This window comes from Homarus americanus, unplaced genomic scaffold, assembly GCF_018991925.1.
Source record: "Homarus americanus isolate GMGI-L3 unplaced genomic scaffold, GMGI_Hamer_2.0 scaffold51859, whole genome shotgun sequence".
NCBI lineage: Eukaryota > Metazoa > Arthropoda > Malacostraca > Decapoda > Nephropidae > Homarus > Homarus americanus.
Window position 1 is genome coordinate 18,725,975 of NW_024711292.1, and position 19,200 is coordinate 18,745,174.

The following is a 19,200-nucleotide window of genomic DNA, read 5'->3' on the forward strand; positions in this document are numbered from 1 at the left end:
TACTGTAGTTGTTAAAGTGAAGTATGGACTGTATGAAGAAAAATTTGCATTGAATATTTATTTGTTGTATTAAGCAGTAGGACTGCCTGCCGGACGATATTTTAACTTTTTATTTTGTCACTTGTTTCATTACTTCACTGTAGTATTTCCATGCTAATCTGGCCCATAAGCCACACCCCTTTTCTGTACTAATAGCTGATTGGTTCATAAAAATTTCAAACTGAATGTGTTCACAATTGGTAAGTAGACCTGTTATTATCTAAAATAATGTTAAATATCAGAACTATCAAAATGCAAATAATTTCAAGGCATTAGCACTTAAGAGAGAATGTTAGAAAATTTTTAATATTTATCATAAAAGGTCGATATACATATGGGCTTATATACACACGCAGTTCGGGGGAGGTAAGACGCTCAGGGGGACCAATCAACTATTTGTAGCTATAGACAAGGGGCGTGGTTTATTGGCCAGGTTAGAATGGAAAGGGTATAGTTTTATCTTCACAAAACTCACTTTTTGTACTTAAGATATATGTTGTAGAAGAAAGAATTATTAATGTTAGTATTTCCTCTTTGTTTATGCACCAAGTGCTGTTATTACATTCATCCAGTGAGCTGTAGCCAATGTTAAGCAATGTCAGTAACCCATTATACCATGCAAAGCCAGTCTAACAAGCACCTTGGTAGCCCAAATTTTCCTTATTTATTCAGAAGTTGTATATAAAAAGCTAAATATGGTATTATTGTTCTAGCATTTTAATCTTTATTTGCATTTGCTAATTAACCTAGAGCTGAAGTGTTGAAACATTTACAGGTAGGATGAAGAAGTGGAGGTTAGAGTCAATTGCCAAATCATCTGTTGCTAGAGCATCTCTAAGCAAAATTATCTTGGTGATTCCTGCAGTTTGAATAATCATATTCATAAAATAGGTTATCCAATGTGGCTGTTTTGGCTTCACTGAGGTTTTCTCCTTTTCACATGGCCTTATTTGATTTGATATCAGCATAAAACCTCAGTAGTTTGTCACATTTCTCCTTAAAGCCATAAATTATAGTTACTTCACATTACGGTCATGGAGTTTCCTTATTGTGTTTTGGAAAATTTCCACTTTTCTTTGATGTTAAGCAATTTATATTTTGTTTTGCAATGCAGCACTTGGTTCCATCACTTTGGTGTTTGTTTCGAGCCATTTTAAGAGCAGTACACCTTGTTAGAATTCACAATACTCTCCAAGTGATGAAAGAGTAATGTGGGCAGCACAAGCTCACCATCAGTTGGGATGCTCAACCACACTGTGTCTAGGAAGTTCCAACAAGTACCACCGGACCATGTAGTATCAGACGAAAAGACGTCCCTTATTGGGAATGTCCAGTAGTCAAAAGTCCTTTATTGAGTGGGTTTACTGTACGAGTGTATTTGTAAACAAATTCACCCAAGTGATTGGCCCATATTGTTGGGGATGGAACCTAGAATTTTTTAAGAGATTCTATTACTGTACATAAATATTATCCTAACCCCATTCATGATTTTTACCATGTGTGAAGTATTTCATGATGCAACAGTGCAAAAACTTGTGCTTAAATATTGATAATCTTCAACAGACAACCTTGTGAAGAGTGTTGCTGCGTGTGCAGGTTCAGGATCATCAGTGCTACGTGGAAATAGCGCTGACTTGTGGCTAACTGGGGAAATGTCTCATCATGAAGTTTTGGATGCCATTCATCAAGGAACCACAGTGATACTCACAGATCATTCCAATAGTGAGCGCAACTTCCTCAAGACCCTCCAACCTCGTCTTTATAGTGCCCTTGATCAGAAAGTTCAGGTTCTCATTTCAGAGAAAGATAGAGATCCACTAGAAGTTGTCTAGATAGTCATTTGATTTGTTACACAGATATGTGCCCTGGATCAGTTTTTGTTCTTGAATAATGATTTTAGTTAAGAAATTCATTTGTATCTCAATGTTTTAACAGGCAATAGAGTTTCAGAATCCTGCTCATCAGCATACTGCAGACTGGTATATTTTAAAACAATGGTGACACATTCAACAATACACTCCATGTTTTGTTTGTTATTGGCAATACATTGAAGGTACTGATGGCATTCCTTGTAAACTGTGTGGCTATTTAAAGTCTCATACATTATATCATTACATTATGGAAGGTAACTTTATCAGTATTTAGGGGTGATGGCATTACTGATATTACAGAGATGGTTTGTTATTTAATAAATAAAAATATGGTTAAGAATGTAATGAAAAAAATCTGTAAGTTTAACATAAGATTGTAGATTATATGCATATCTATTTGTTGTATACATATCTGATTTATGATTAGTAGAATGTTAAAGAGCTCTTGTTAAGACTAACTTTGGGTGGGCTAGTTAGCATGCTAACCATCTCCTTTTGATGTAATTGTCAATAAATGTTTTGAATTTGAATTTGTTTTGTTTGTATATTGTTTCATTGTTTAGTCTGACATTACTATGATTATATATATAAATATATATAAATATATATAAATATATATATATATATGTATATATATACAGTTGTACCCCACTTAACGCGGTCAATAGAACCCAGAGGGTCCCGTGTTAAGTGAAATCCGCGTTAAGTGAACAACAGAACATATGGGATTAATTCCAATAGAAACCAGCCCGACCCCCAAACTCCACTTTTTGAAGACACATAACTATGTTGTAGTAAAAATAACATCTTAATTTTATGATGGTACATGCACACAATTAATACTTAAGAGAAATAGAGAAATACAGTCGCCAAGTTAATGTCCATTCAAATAATGGACTCAACTCCCTCCCCCTCTTCTCACACTACACTGCTGGCTCTTCCCTCTCTGAGAAATTTTGGGGGGAAAACCACTAAATTTTAATAAATAATACCTCAAACTAAAGTTAGGATAATACAATTGACATTGCTGGATTCCTTGTAAGACCAGGAATATTTTGAATATATATGTCATATATTTTGCACAAAAGATAACATATTTACTAGAGAAAACATTTTATCTAAAATTTGTATGTCTAATGCAAAATATATGATGTTTATATTCAAAATGATCACCAAATTATAAGAATTCCAGCAATGTAAATTATATTCTGGCCGGGTAATTTGTATGAATTTTATGAGCTAAAACAGGCAGTCAGGCAGGGTGGCGGGTGGCCGGTGGGGCAAATCTAAAAATAGCGTCTCGAGCCGGACACTCACCGCGTATATGTGGAAAAAATCCGTGTTAAGTGAAAGTTCAGCTCTGGCGAGGCACCGCATATATGATAAAACGCGTTAAGTGAAACCGCGTTAGGCGGGGTAATACTGTACTGTATATTGAATGTATATATTATATATTATGTTACTTCTTACGAAATGTGTTAGGCACGTTGTAACCAAGAACAGAGAATAAACAGCCAGCCAGACAGACCATGTGACTCTTCATTCTCCCATTAAATAACCCAAGATACTACACAGGCCCTCATATATGGACATATAAGATTCATCACTAATGCATAGGCCACAGCATCGGCCGTTTTATATTTTAGTGGGACCAAGACCACGAACCTGGAAAAATGATCCACACACACACTAAGACGTACTTTGATCCCTGATGACTCATCGGGAGTTGTAACAAGTCAATAGCGACCGTGTCAAACGGACGCTCTGGTGTAGGATATTGTAGAATCGGGGCTGGTGATCCTGTAGAACCTTTATGTTGAGCACATGCCAAACAATTAGCAATGTGTAATTCTATGTCTTTGAAATACTTCCATAGTAATTCCGCTAAGCATTTGTCACGACCCTGGTGACCTGCCTATGGGACGTCATGGAACAATGTTATAACCGCTTTACACAACGTGTCAGGTAAGACTATTTGAGAAACATTACCCTCTGGCGTCTTTTTCAACCTATGGAATATGTTATATCGTAATTCAAACTGACTTAAGGGAAGAATTAATTTGGGGAGTTTAACATCCTCTCCCGATTTGAGAGCAAAAATAACTGCTGATCATAATGGGTCGCGTCGTTGCTCATCTTCCAGTTGCGAAAGAGTGAAGGTTGATACAGGCATTACTGGTGCTATATTTCTTGACAGAGCGTCGACGACAACATTCGCCCTCCCGGGAAAATATCTAAACTCGGGGTTAAACTCTTGAATTGTCAGATACCAGCGTGCTAATCTGCCTGATAAGTTTCTGCCATGGAACAGCTCAGTTACTGCCGCATGATCAGTAAAAACAGTTATCTTATATCCAAAGATAAAGTCTTTAAATTTCTTAAGTGCCCACACAACGGCTAACGTTTCTAAATGCGTTACCGAATAACGTGTTTCAGCATCAATAAGTTTGCGACTTGCAAAAGCTATCACTCTAAACTTCCTACGCGTATCCTCTTGCATGAGCTCGGCTCCGACTCCATGTCCGGAAGCGTCAGTACAGAGAGTGAAAGGTTGAGTGTAGTCTGGGAATGCTAGAACAGGGGCATTGGTAAGCGCTATCTTCAATGCCGCAAAACTATTTTCGTGTTCAGCGTCCCATATAAACATTGCTTCTTTCTTAAGTAACTTTGTTAGGGGCGATGCTAATGTTCCATAGTTCTTGATAAAGGAACGATAATATCCAGATATGCCAAGAACACTACGCACATGATCAACTGAGATAGGACGTGGGAACTGAGATACAGATTTGACTTCATCATCTACTGTGTGGATGCCCTCACCGTCAACTACATGACCAAGGAAATGGATTCTGGATTTTAAAAACTCACACTTCGAGAGTTTAATTTTAAGGCCTGCTGTGGAAAGTTTTTCCAACACTTCACGCAGTTTAATCAGATGGGAATCAACGTCCTTACTGACTACTATTAGATCATCCAAATAAGCGCAGGCTTTTTGTACCAATCAATCCGGCAAACAGGGTGTTGATCATTCTTTGAAATGTTAGTGGGGCATTTCTGAGACCAAATGGCATCCGGAGGAACTCAAAGTGGCCTAGGGGCGTGCTAAACGCCGTGACCTCTCGTGATTTCCAATACCCACTAAGCAAATCTAAGTTGCTAAATATTGCATTATCCTTACCTAAGGATTGTATTATGTCACTCAAGACAGGCATAGGGTACCTATCAGGGATCCTTTGTTCACTGACGCGCCTGAAATCTATAACAGGGCGCCAGTCATCCACCATCCTTTTTAGGGACGAGGAATAAGGGGCTATTAAAGGGGGATTTAGAATGCTTAATAACATTCTCATCCAACATACCCTGCACCATATCTCTAACTACAGCGCGCTGGCTATGAGGTAGTCTGTAAGCTGGTACGTAGATAGGGTTTGTTCCCTCCTTTAGCGCTATATGATGGAATGTTAAATCTGTCTGACCTAGCTTTTCCCCTGGCAAGGCTACTATATTTCTATAGACAGCAAGCAGCTCTAAAAGGCGTGTCCTGCCCTGAGGATGATCGATCACCTTAAAATGTGGCGCTATTTGATCTATCCTGTCCTGCCGATTCTGTTGGTATTGCTTAACAATACTACCAATTGGGAATTTTGTAGGCTGTACTTCGACATTGTTGTGATATACTAGAAAATCGCACAAACAACATCCTTTCTTTAATATCCGTTGAACGCCTGTTCTATTCAGTATCAGGATGTCTGTCATACCACCTGGGCGTATGGTACTCAACGTAGATTCACACGATAGCCCTTTTACCTTGCACGTTTCCGGGAGACACACAACATCTGTGCCCGTGTACACGTCGGGTAATTCGACAGTTGCTTTGGTGATTTCCTCATTCTGGTTATGGAGAGTACTCTTCAAAACTGCTGGTACGATCTTCCAACTATAGCTGCTGTAATCACACTGGGAAAGTGTGGGTTTGAGGTCATGAGGTAGCTCTGACGCATGATCTGCCTTCCTCTTAATAGTATTGGTGGACAACACTTTCGATCTAGCGGTGAGCATAAGTTCAGAATGAATCATAGCGTTGTAGGAAACACCTTTAAACGTAATAGTATTATTATGTGGATGAACATCTATCATGTTCGTTCTAAGGGTTGGGAGACCAAGTAACCTGTCAGCTGGCAAATTGAACTGCTGAACTACATAAAAGTCCGCGTAGAAGGGAGAACCACATCTTGAAAATCTGAGTGGTAACGTCACCATTCCGTTAATGCTCAACTGAGTATCTGATACTTCTTCGAGCTCAGCGTTACTATGAGGGCCTGAGCTGCCACCATTTATGAGGGCCACTACTGCCACCATTTATGAGGGCCTCTGTGTGCCAGTAACAATTCCTTTTACTCTCATACTTATTACCATTGGTAGCGTGACGAGAGGAGGCTCGTGGGTAGATGTAATGATAGTATCAAGCAATAGGGAAGAAATAACGGTAAATACTGTAGGTAAATAATAGACACAATTATACAAATACAAAATTTATTTAAACATGAATATGAAATTAGGAGAAAGAATTTATTTGCACCAACAGACGAAATCTAGTACCAGGCCCTCAGGCTCAACATACTCACACCACTACTGGGTGGACATACTCAATAACACTTCCAACCCTACTGGGTGGACATACTCAATAACACATAACTCTTATAGTCACTTAGCACCATAAAGACCAGGGCAACTGCCACTACAACACTCAGTCATCAGGAGTGATACTCAAGCAACAGCCATGGGGTCCAGCCACCATGGAGTACTTTCCGACGAACTCTGAAGATCCCAGTGGATTAATTCCACCACACAAATAGCCCTACTGAGTTAGACACTCATCCGGTGATCCGGGGTCACCTCGCAGGCCGAGCGTTAGGGCCAGACGAGCCAGCTATGGGGGCCATAGGTAGTCTGAAGTGTCTGACGGCCGGGTCTCACGAAGGTAACTGATCCTACTGGACCTCGGACATCTCCCCAGACATAGTGGATACACCATCCACGCTACAGACACGGCCTAGGCTGCGTTAGGGACCTGTATGGATGAAGGGACGGGCACTCACTAACGGTGACAACAACATCACGTTTCAGGGGACGTTAAAGACGTAAATATGACTTCACTCAGAGCATATCAACTACGTTACTGTAACACTTGCACAATCAACTATTAATTGGGTCAAATCACTTAAAGAAGGGCGAATTACAACACATAGTGGAATGGCATACCTGTATGGATGAAGGGATGGGCACTCACTAACCGTAGAAATGCCCGCGGGGCCCTCACTCAAAATAGGCCAGGGAGTCCACCTACTTCTATTCCGATGAATTAATTTACTGTACACTCTGACGTTGAAACTGAGACTATGAACTCAGTTTCATTCCCTACTATTATCTTCACTAACAATGCTCTGACTCAGCTATCAAAAGCAAAATTAAATTGATTACAAAGGGTTGGATGGCAACAGGTCCCAACATACAGCGTCTGCTATTAAATCCGTGGATTATATTCAAAGTTCCCTCTAAACAAAGACGGGGAAACAGAGAAAACGGGGGACGTTTCCACTGGGGGACTCAGAAGGTTTTGTGGACGTTTGAGCGTAATATGAATCCTAAAGGTTTTCAGGTTAGCCGTTATCACGATCATGACATTACTAGGTCCCCATTTGAAGTCGTGGTGAGGGAATTTACGTTGTAACTCTTGATAGGATGTCAAGGCCAATACATTCGCGCAAGCACTCATGTCAATAACAAGAGCCAATCTTGTACTATCAACCCTCACCGGCACTGACAACACTTCCACTTTGCTAAGCGCCGCTACTAACGAGGCCGCTATAGAAGTACTGTGAGGAGAGGCAGGAAATACTGTACCTATCCCTTTCCGTGTTGTGATGAGCGCTGGTCTTCCCCCGACGACTTGTCTTGGGGACGCTTCTGCTTACGCTTGTATGACACCTGTGTTTCTTTAAGGTCCAAATTCCTAGCCTTCATTATCAAGCCGCACTCTTGGGTATTATGAGATGTCGACTTGTGCAGTGCGCACCACTTGCGTGCTTTCTGGGTAGGTGGATGTGCCGCCTTAGCTGCCTCCGTGTATAACCTTGTGAACTGCTTGGCACGGGATGTGTCCTTGAATTTTGCACTATTACCCTGGAGCTGAAAACAGTCTTCTATTACATGGCCACGTGTTTTACAATGAGCACATCGTAAAGGAGTACCTTGTTTATATGTCCGGTGTTGAGGTGCAATCGGAGCCATTGGTGTCGTATAAGGAGTTTGGGGTGGAGTCATGTGTGCCATCTGAGGTACCTGGGGTTTTGCCGTGGACGTGGAAGGCTGCTCCGTAGTTATGGAAGGCTGCGCCATTAGAGGACCTGTAGCCGTGAGACAGAGTCTGTTTGCGTACTCATCCATATCTATAGGTGGTTCAAACTGTACCTCTTGTACAGGGGACGACGAATAACTAGCAAAGCTAATCAATTCTATTAACGTCTCCACATTGGTCGCTGACATTTTACCATCTGGGTCGTACCAACCTGAACCTCTGAATGTCGCTTCCATATCTTGGTGAACTTCACCTGCGTTGTCCACTTCGACGACTGGTGTTTGGGCGTGAGCCACTGGCGTACAACAGTCCAACCATCTGAAGATCCATTGTAGTTTGCCCAACTGTGACCTACCCCAAAAATTCCCATAAGTGTGCATTTAAATTTTTCATATCTAGGGTCTTGTAACCCATACGCATTTAAATAATTACCGGCGTAAGATCCCTGCGTAATATGGGAACATACAAATGCTTTCTTCTCTTCGTCACTTGTTATTTTACCGGTGCGCATGGTGTCTTCACATGCACGAATGAAATGCGCAACCCGAAAATCATCTTGGCCCGTAAAATTGCGAACATAGTCGCCACGCTGCATGATATTAATAACATTATCAGGTTTAGTTGCCGTGGTAGTAGTATTGGTGTGAGGGTTAGAGGAAGTTGTAGGGTTTCGTGATATTATGTTGTCTAGCACTCAGGATGGATGGAAACTCTAAGGTGGTGGTTTTCTTATATAATATAAGTTATATGGTAGACAGTCTGGTGCTGGAGATGCCGTGTGGTGAGGAGCTGCTCAGTAGACACGTTCGGTGAGTAGCGTGTTGAAGGAGGTAGATGTGCAGGAGCTTCGTTAGAGAAGATGTTGCCTGTTGCTGGCCTCCAGGTTGAATGAGAGCGGGACAGCGAGGAGCTTGCTTGGAGGAGGTGTTGCGTGTTCAGGAACGTAGAGTAGAATGAATCTCAATGGAGAGACAGAGCTTATATACACAGCCGCCGGAAGTAAACCCATGGGAAGTCGCCGGTTTCTTGACTCCGTTGCTAGGGAAGACGTGGCTGGTTGCTAGGATACTGTGGCATCTGGTGACGCCCTCCCTGGGCCGCTCGTTTGGTTGCTAGGGAAGACGTAGCAGGTGGCTGGTTGCTAGGATACTGTGGCATTGGAATGCGGCTATGCAGTTGTAGGGGAGACGTCCACTACAATACTCCCCCTCCCCTCCCGGCGCGGCGGGAGGCTGGATGTTGTCCGGGTTGTGTCCCACACATAACACATACCGGGCAGGTGTACGTACGACTCGGCCGCTACATGTAACAACTCCGTCTAGTGACACAAAACCTGTGGGAGAATTAGGAGGAGAAAGAGGGTTTGGCATTAGAGGAGGTTATACAAGCAATGGTTGTTGTGCTCCTGCTGCTGCAGGGGCTGCGTCAGGAGGAGGGTCCATGGCAGGAGCAGGTTCTATGATAGATGCAGGTTCTATGTCAGGAGGAGGGTCCATGGCAGGAGCAGGTTCTATGACAGGAGGGAGGTCTATTACAGGTTTAGGTTCTATGACAGGAGGAGGGTCTACAGGAGGAACAGGGTGTACATGAGGGTGAAAAGAGGGTGCCCAGAAATGTCGTGGGCGTGGTGTTGCTGTTGGTGGTAACTGCGGGTAGACTGGTGCAGGCGTAGTTTGTTGATGGTGCTGCTGGGCTGGGGGCCCGATGGGTAAGGTGGCCGGTTTAACTCGGTCTATGCTGACGGTGTCATGTCTGCCATTCCGGATAATCGTCAGGAACTTTGCTGAACGGGTAACCACCTGTAAGGGTCCATCGTAGGGGCGTTGTAATGGGTTGCGGTGAGCATCATGCCTGACGAAAACATACTCGGCTGTGAGTAGTGCAGGAGGGATGTGTTCAGGGCGCCGAGGAGGCTGGCGTGGAGCAGTAGCTCTGAATGCAGAAACTGCTTGTCGTAGCTTTTGGAGTAAGTCGTGACGAACGGCTGGAGTAGTTTGGTTGGGATCAGGAGGGAGTGAGAAATCCCCGGGTAGCCGAAGGGGCTCGCCTAGTGTAAGATCTGCTGGGCTACAGTCCATATCCTCCTTGTTTGACGCACGGATGCCGAGGAGCACTAAGGGAAGCGCATCAGTCCAGCTGTAAGGGTCGTGCTGTGCCTTGAGTGCGTCCTTCAGCTGCCGGTGAAAACGCTCTACCATGCCGTTGGCTTGAGGGTGGTATGCTGTAGTGCGTTGTCTAGACGTGCCGAGGAACTGTAGGAGGTGCTGCCAGAGTTGTGACTCAAACTGGACTCCTCGGTCAGTGATTACGGTTGCGGGGGGGCCAAAACGGGAAACCCAACCGGACATGAAGGCGCGGACAGTAGTCTCTGCTGTAGCATTGGGCATGGGAATTGCTTCTGTCCACCTGGTGAAACGGTCGATGCAGGTGAAGATGTAGGTGCTACCGTAGGATGATGGAAGAGGTCCCACGATGTCGAGGTGTACTACTTGAAAACGTCCTTTGGGAATAGGGAAGGTTTGTAAGGGGGCCCGTATGTGACGATGTATTTTGGAGGACTGGCAGCCAGGCACTGGGTAGCCCATTTCTTAGTATCAGACTTGATGCCGGGCCAGACAACACGTTGCGTGAGGAGGCGCTGGGAGGCCCGCACACCCGGGTGGCTGAGACCATGGATACGGTCGAAAACAGCGCGGCGGTGGACGTGAGGCACGAACGGTCTAGGCTGTCCACAGGATACGTCGCACCACAATTTTATCTTTGTGCCAGGAACAGGGAGTTCTTGGAGTGTGAGGCCTGAGGGGGATGTCTTGTATGCTGCCAGGTCTTCATCTTTCTCTTGAGCCGCAGCTAGCTGCCCATAATCAATGGGTGGAGATGAGGGAAGAATGTTGGATATACAACTAGAGAGGGCGTCGGCCATCTCGTTATGGCTGCCTTTAATGTGTTGGACGTCGCTGGAGAACTCCGAGATGTAAGCCAAGTGGCACAGGACACGAGGTGTATGTGACTGGGAAGCTGAAGCGAAGGCGTGGACGAGGGGCTTGTGATCAGTGAAGATGGTGAACTGACGGGCCTCGAGGAAGTGCTGGAAATGTTTTACAGCCTGGTATATGGCCAGGAGTTCTCGATCAAAGGCTCTGTACTTGAGGTGTGGTGGTTGAAGCCGTTGTGAGAAGAAAGCAACGGGCATGAGAATTCCGTTGATCTCCTGCTGTAAGACAGCGCCCACTGCAGTAGAAGAAGCGTCTGTTGTGAGAGTGGTCCGGGCGTTAGGTGCGGGGTGGGCCAGGAGGGTGAGGCGTGTAATGTGCTGTTTGATAGTGGTGAATGCCGTAGTAGCCTCTTGAGTCCACACGAGAGACTTGTGAGACTTCTTTGGGCGTCCCTTAAGAAGGTCGTGTAGGGGGGCTAGGACGGTGGCAGCTTTGTCAATGAAGCGGTGGTAGTAGTTGACTAAACCCAGGAATTCTCGGAGTTTCTTCGCCGTTTCAGGTTTGGGGAACTCCCTAATCGCAGTTATCTTCTGTGGTAGGGGTTGTATGCCACTGGGCGAGACTCTGTGACCGAGGAAATCGATGGTCGAGGTTCCAAAGACGCACTTAGCAGGATGAACTTTCATGTTGTTGTTCTGCAGGCGTTGGAGAAGGAGTTGTAGGTGGTGGCGGTGCTCGGCAGGCGTCGAAGATGCGACGAGGATGTCGTCAATGTAGACGGTGACAAAATCGAGGTCGTGAAGCATATGGTCCATGTACTTCTGGAAAGTCTGTCCTGCATTGTGTAAGCCAAAACTCATGAAAGTGTACTCGAAGAGTCCAAACGGAGTGGTGATGGCTGTCTTCTGGGTATCTGCCGATGCTACTGGGATCTGGTGGAAGGCACGCTCCAAGTCGATCTTCGAGAAGATAGTCTTGCCATGAAGTTTGTGGTAAAAGTCCTGGACATGCGGAATAGGGTACCTGTCAGGTTTGGTGACGAGATTCAGGGCTCTGTAGTCGCCACACACCCTCCACTCGCCGGGTGTTTGCTTAGGAACCATGTGAAGAGGCGATGCCCAGGGACTCCTTGAAGGGCGAATGATGCCGTCTTGCAGTAGTTTGTTGAATTCTACTTTGGCTGTGTTCAGGAGCTCAGGGTGCAGGCGGCGAGGGCGTGAAAAGACTGGTGGTCCTTTGGTTTCGATGTGGTGGAAAATTCCCGATGTAGGTGGTGGGGGTAGGGAGACTCGGGGTGAGAAAAGCTCCTTGAATTCGTCGAGCAGGGAGGAGAACTCGTTGGAAGGCGCAAGACAGGTGATAGTGTCGGTGTGTCTGGCACGAGAACCCTGGATCTTGCGTGCTGTAGGCTCATGGATGAGGCATAGATGACTTGGTTTGACGCCGAGCTTGTGGAAGGTGAGGAAGTCGAAACCAAGGATGGGTTGAGACACGTCTGCTATCACGAATAACCAACGCAGAGTCTTGGGCAGACCGAGGTCTAAGGCGAGGGTGCGTACGCCGTAGGAGGTGATGGAGGTACCGTTGGCAGCAAACAGGTCATAAGAGGGTTGCTTTGACTTGTCTTGTAGTGAGGGAGGGATGAGGCTGACCGATGAACCTGTGTTGATGAGGAACTTCTTGCCGGAGGTGCGGTCGGTGACGCGCAGTAATGAGACGCTTGAAGGGACAGAGGCTGAGGCGTCTACCAGCCTCCGGTGTTGCCGTTTCCCGAATAGGTGCAATAGGGCTCACAGTTTCGAGCATTGCGGCCGAAAGTCTGGTGATACCAGCAGAGGGTATATTTGTTGTGCTGGCGGCTGGCTGCTGTGCGTCGGAACTTGTAGGGCGTGGTGTGTGAGTCAGGAACTGGCGCAGCAGCGGGTATGGAGGAGCAGAACTGCTCAATGGTGTCCATCCTGCGGTTCAAAGTTTGCAACAGGTCCTTGATGTCTTGTGAGGTATTGCTCGGCTGAGGGGTGTTGACCCGGCTTACAAGTTCGGTGGTAGGTACTGGTGTGACCGTGGCGGCAAGGGGTGCAGCAGCGCACTCGTTGAAAATTCTATCTGCCGCGGTTGCATATAGTTCTGGTGTCGTAGAGTCATCTACTGTGGACAGGATGTTGCGTACTTCTGTGGGTAGCTTTTGTGCGTGAAGCTGGCGCAGGATAGAGTCGGGGAGTCTGTCTGTGTGACGGGAGTTCAGCCTACACATCTCCTCCCAGAGACGTCCTGGGGTTGAGTTCCCGAGGGAGATAGAGGATAGGTCTTGCAGGAGATTGGGGCTGGTCTGTTGATAACACTCTTCAAGGCATCCCACAGGGTAGCGAATTTGTTGTCATCTGGAGGGTTGGAAATGGTCTGTGAGACCCGCGTGGCGACTTCCCTGGGCAAGGCACAGAGTAGGGCGCCATACTTTTGCTCGTCAGTCGCTTGTGAGCCGACGAGGGCTGCTTCCACATGATCTAACCAGTACTCGACGTTGTGGTTGAAAGTCGGTAGAGAGATCCGTCCGTCCTCCATCCTGTGTGAGTGCTTTTTTCCTGGGGTCACCATTTGTAGGGTTTCATGATATTATGTTGTCTAGCACTCAGGATGGATGGAAACTCTAAGGTGGTGGTTTTCTTATATAATATAAGTTATATGGTAGACAGTCTGGTGCTGGAGATGCCGTGTGGTGAGGAGCTGCTCAGTAGACACGTTCGGTGAGTAGCGTGTTGAAGGAGGTAGATGTGCAGGAGCTTCGTTAGAGAAGATGTTGCCTGTTGCTGGCCTCCAGGTTGAATGAGAGCGGGACAGCGAGGAGCTTGCTTGGAGGAGGTGTTGCGTGTTCAGGAACGTAGAGTAGAATGAATCTCAATGGAGAGACAGAGCTTATATACACAGCCGCCGGAAGTAAACCCGTGGGAAGTCGCCGGTTTCTTGACTCCGTTGCTAGGGAAGACGTGGCTGGTTGCTAGGATACTGTGGCATCTGGTGACGCCCCCCCCCCCTGGGTCGCTCGTTTGGTTGCTAGGGAAGACGTAGCAGGTGGCTGGTTGCTAGGATACTGTGGCATTGGAATGCGGCTACGCAGTTGTAGGGGAGACGTCCACTACAAAGTCATTGTAGTGTTAGTATTTAGCAAGTTAGTATTCTTACTCCTAACAAGGCTGGGTTAATAGGGTTGTTACTGACGAAGAAACAGACACACTGTCACCTGAAACAGGGTTAACTGCCTGTGTATACTGAGGTGAGGTATTATATTTATTTCCAGACTGTAAGATACGACGGTTTAAGTCTTCATATGATTCCTCAATAACTTTCTCACTACTTCCTACTGAATCAACTGACTTTGTTTCTGACTCAAATTCAAAATCAGCCTCTGCTGGATCATCTATGAGTACAGTATCAGCAAATAGATGCGTTAGGCGTACAAGGTCATCACCTTTAGACATTGGAAACTTTGAAAATTTTCTAAGAAGTTCCATGTGAGCCAAAGAATAATTAACGGTAAAAGCAAATTACTTGCCTCTCATTTACAAGAAATGATTAAAAAAATTGTAGTTAAAATAATTAAACTACCAATAATTGAACAGACACGAAATAACCACTGTAAATTATAGAACTTTAGTACACTTAATATACGTAAGACACTTTATCAATGAAATACTCCTATCCGACGTTCCTATCGTTGTGAAGATATCTCTCGAACGTGTTAATGTGTGTTTAATTATGTAACTTTAAATACCTATTACAGGTTATAGGCGTCTGTAAAGAAAACGCGATCCTTCCAGGTGATATCTGAGGTGGAGTGGGGTAGAGTAGGCGGAGCTTCATCCTTGAATGAGTGCGCGCGCCTCCAGCTGGTTCCCTTGGCAACGAATGATGACGAGCAGCCACCTCGACGATGGGTGAGTCCACTACAGGATAGGGGAGTACCTCCACTATACTGCCAGATTCTGGGGTCACTAAGTCTAAGGGGATAACTTAACTCTAATCTTAATTTCTAAGGGTCGCTGCCACCAGACCCCCTCTGGACAGCATGTAGCTCGTTAGGTAGCGTGCAGAGTGGACTAGGCATTGGGTTAGGTTTTCCATTGACCAGATCGATGAGGGTAAAGAAGGGTGAAACCATAACATGTCTTAATTGATTTATTCCTTATAAAACATACTGGTAAAAACATATACATGAATTGGCCTTCCTCAGAAGATCAACGAAAATGTGGTTACCCAGATGGGCCCCAGACTCTTACATTGATGGCGTGTCATCCACCTACTTATTGCATAACAATCTGTGACCACCTTACCTCGGTCATTCCTTCTTACACTATCCCTTAACACATCAGACTGCTCCACCTGTATGGAATATAGCACCGTCGGTTATCATACATAGTAGCACCATCTCAACACACATGTTACACTCCATACCTGCAAGTATGGGACTCCTTGTGACTTTTAGGTATACACAACAGGCACCTCGTTCGCACACCGCCCTCGGTGGGTAAAGACGAGGGCTTCACCTAGAGACATACCAGCACTATTTCTACGCCTGGTATTATAGGTCGCTCCAAGTGACGACCGCAGAGTTTCTCAGGGTCTCCTTATTTGTGACTATTCATTTGGAGTGGTGTGCTGGAAATCCACAGGTTCACAGTGGATTGGCATAGCGGGGAGTAGTCACCACCTGTTGTGACGTTCAAAGGGATAATGGCGGCCGGGCAGCAAGGCACTCCGACCGCATGGAACCTGAGGTGATGGTAGAACGAGGAATACTGAGAAATAATGCCTGACGGGCGGTTATCCCACCCCCTAACACATTCCTATTACACTTATATATCCGGCAAAGCTTTAAACTGTAATAACTTCTATTTATAAACCTTGATTATAGGGCGGGATATAGCCCGCTAGGACACTGACCTGAGGTGACGGTAGAATGAGGAATACTGAGGGCATTGCCCCGCCGCTCCTCACTGCATAGGCCTACAGTTTCCAATCTTTAATTTTTACTTTTATTTCTTACGGTTCTCACCTGAACACTTTTCGGTATATTGTCACTCATGCCGTATAACACATATTTTAATCCTAAATTACCCTCTAAGGTAAGGTCTTGGTTTGCTAGTTTCATGGGTAAATTCACTGGGTTATAATATCCACGCGCACCCCCAAAGCGGGTACATGACGCACCTTGAAACAAAGGCTGAAGGTTCATGGCGGGGGTGTATCAACTTCACTTAAAATTGTAATGAGGGATCCTCCTCTCACACATTGCACTATTTGAACACAGACATAAGATTCTCTGATCACTGTACCTGTCGTGGGTATATGTCACGTGAGGATACGAGGTGTATTAAGTTCATACTGACGCATACAAGATATTTCCTTTCAAGTATAGTTTCAAGTATAGTTTCTGGATCACTTCCAACACCTCACATAGTTCTGATACATTTATCCTTTTTCCAGATCATTGTTCTCATGTATTTTCATATGATATCTGTGGAAGTTATGTTCGCTACACGCTCACAGACGTAAATAGTATGACCTTCAAACCCTGATCCACACTTAGTCCGGCTCAACTGGACTTTAAGATTCATCTTATGCATACCCTGAGTTCTCCTTAATGCTATGAATACATACACTTAATATGATATAACTGTACCTGGGTACAATACAACACATGGTCTAGGAACATTGAGTAGGTGAGTTGTCCTTTATCAATGTTTCCCGTTTTCTGAGGTTCTACAAGCGGTGGATTTGAATGTTATATAGCGTAATATGAATTAAATGGGATTTTTAGGAATGACAATGATGTGCGCAGTACACCACAGTTGAACAGATACTGATGATGATGGATTTTTGTCTTCTTGCTGCTATGCCGCTGTCGTGACTGCCGTGTGCCAAACCTTTGCAGTCTCGTATATATGGAGAACTGTCTGATGACACCGGATCTTCTGTAATCGACACTCGCGACATCACAAACCGTCCAGCTACTTGTGAAATGTCAACTGTTAATATAGATTATGAAATCATCTGCAACACTGTACTGGAGAATGCTGACTTCAGGGTTTCTTCACTGGTAATAACAGGATTTTCACCAAACAGGCTGTATGATATATTAATAATTCTGCACGTTTGGTATGTGACACAGATGAGGAGCACTCACTAAGTATCGTCTCAATACGGGATATAGTTTTAAACACTCGGATTATGTAACGCGTCACTGTTTTTTGTTTCTTTGTTTTCACAAAAAACAGACGTCTTGGTATGTCTACTAGTTTAACATATTTGTTAACCACCAGGCTGCCACCTATATGAACCCGTCGGTTAATCCCCCAGTTAACCGGGTTGTTCACATATATTAGATATAGGGGTTTTAGTAACGAAACCCAATTGAAGTTCCTTGTTTTATTATAAAAAGGATTATGTCTACAATTCCTGAGTGTAGATCAATCTTAAGTTCCACTATTTATGAGTGAACGAGAAAAAGGACGGCGTTTATGAATATAAACGTGGATCACATCCGCTCGATATTAGTTGATGTGAGCGACTGAGCTAAGAGCGTCGCCCCTGGTGCGCGCTTACATAGATGCTGACATATGGGCTTCTCCCTCTTGGGAAAGCTACCTTTCACGTGTTCAACTCATGTCTTACTCATAGACAGTGGAAAGTTACAGGGTGCTCAATCTGAATATAATATCAGATGTATGAACCCATTTATATAATATGTTCTGTTGATGAGACAGGGGCCATTACATTATCAGCATATACCTTGATCACTCGCACCTACAGTGATTTACTTGGATATATATATATATATATATATATATATATATATATATATATATATATATATATATATATATATATATATATATATATATATATATATATATATATATATATAATATTCAGAAATTTCAGTGTAATTTCAAACGCCGCGCCATTGGCGATGCAGAGTTCAAGGTCGTCTGAGAAAAGACCGTGCTCCTGCACGTAGCGAGAGTTTGTGGAAATAGGCCTATACGATATTAAATGTAACTTACCGAGTTAATAGGGATGTGAATCATGAAATTAAATATCAGATATTAAATTTAAAATAGTTATAGATCGTTTCCCAGTCTGAAAATGTTGCGTACGTCCTAATTAAGCTGTTAATCGTCTGGTAAATAAGTCACACCTGGAAAGCGTGAACCAGTGAGCAAGCCTGGCTGGGGAGTTGTGAGAGAGGTCAAGGACCACCTCTGTGCTGTACCCAGGAGAGACGGATGGCGTGACCTGGTTCCTTCGTTTATTTAACATCAGTATTAACAAGTAAGTTTTAGTCAATCTCAGACAAAGCTAGATAGGGCGGTAGGAGCAAATGGTGATGTGAGACAATAGCTAACAGCCCGGGTTTTTCAGGGTTCTGTAGACCCCACGCGGTATGATAACGTCCACTGGCGGTGTACTGCGCACATCATTGTCATCCCTAAAAATCCCATCTAATTCATATTACGCTACATAACATTCAAATGCACCGCGCTTGTAGAACCTCAGAAAACGGGAAACATTGAGAAAGGACAACTCACCTACTCAAGGTTCCTAGACCATGTGTTGTATTGTACCCAGGTATAGTTATATCATATCAAGTGTATGTATTCATAGCATTAAGGATCACTCAGGGTAGGCATAAGATGAATGTTAAAGTCCAGTTGAGCCGGACTAGGGTACTGTAAGACTAAGTGTGGAGCAGGGTTTGAAGGTCCTACTATTTACGTCTGTGAGCGTGTAGCGAACATAACTCCAACAGATATCATATGAAAATACATGAGAACAATGATCTGGAAAAAGGATAAATGTATCAGAACTATGTGAGGTGTTGACAGTGATCTAGAAACTATACTGGAAAGGAAATATCGTGTATGCGTCGGTATGAATTTAATACACCTCGTAGCCTCACGTGACATATACCCACGACAGGTACAGTGATCAGAGAATC

General features: G+C 44.4%; 1 protein-coding gene across 1 annotated transcript; it reads left to right on the top strand.

Annotated features, from left to right (window-relative positions):
• Positions 1-1,601: 1,601 nt before the first annotated feature.
• LOC121854872 (NIF3-like protein 1) lies at positions 1,602-2,303 on the top strand (the record flags this gene model as incomplete). The annotated part of the gene is given in 1 exon segment (XM_042349711.1): positions 1,602-2,303. A coding segment is annotated over 1 exon segment (270 nt), but the record flags the coding sequence as incomplete, so codon positions are not given.
• Between the last annotated feature and the right edge of the window lie 16,897 nt (positions 2,304-19,200).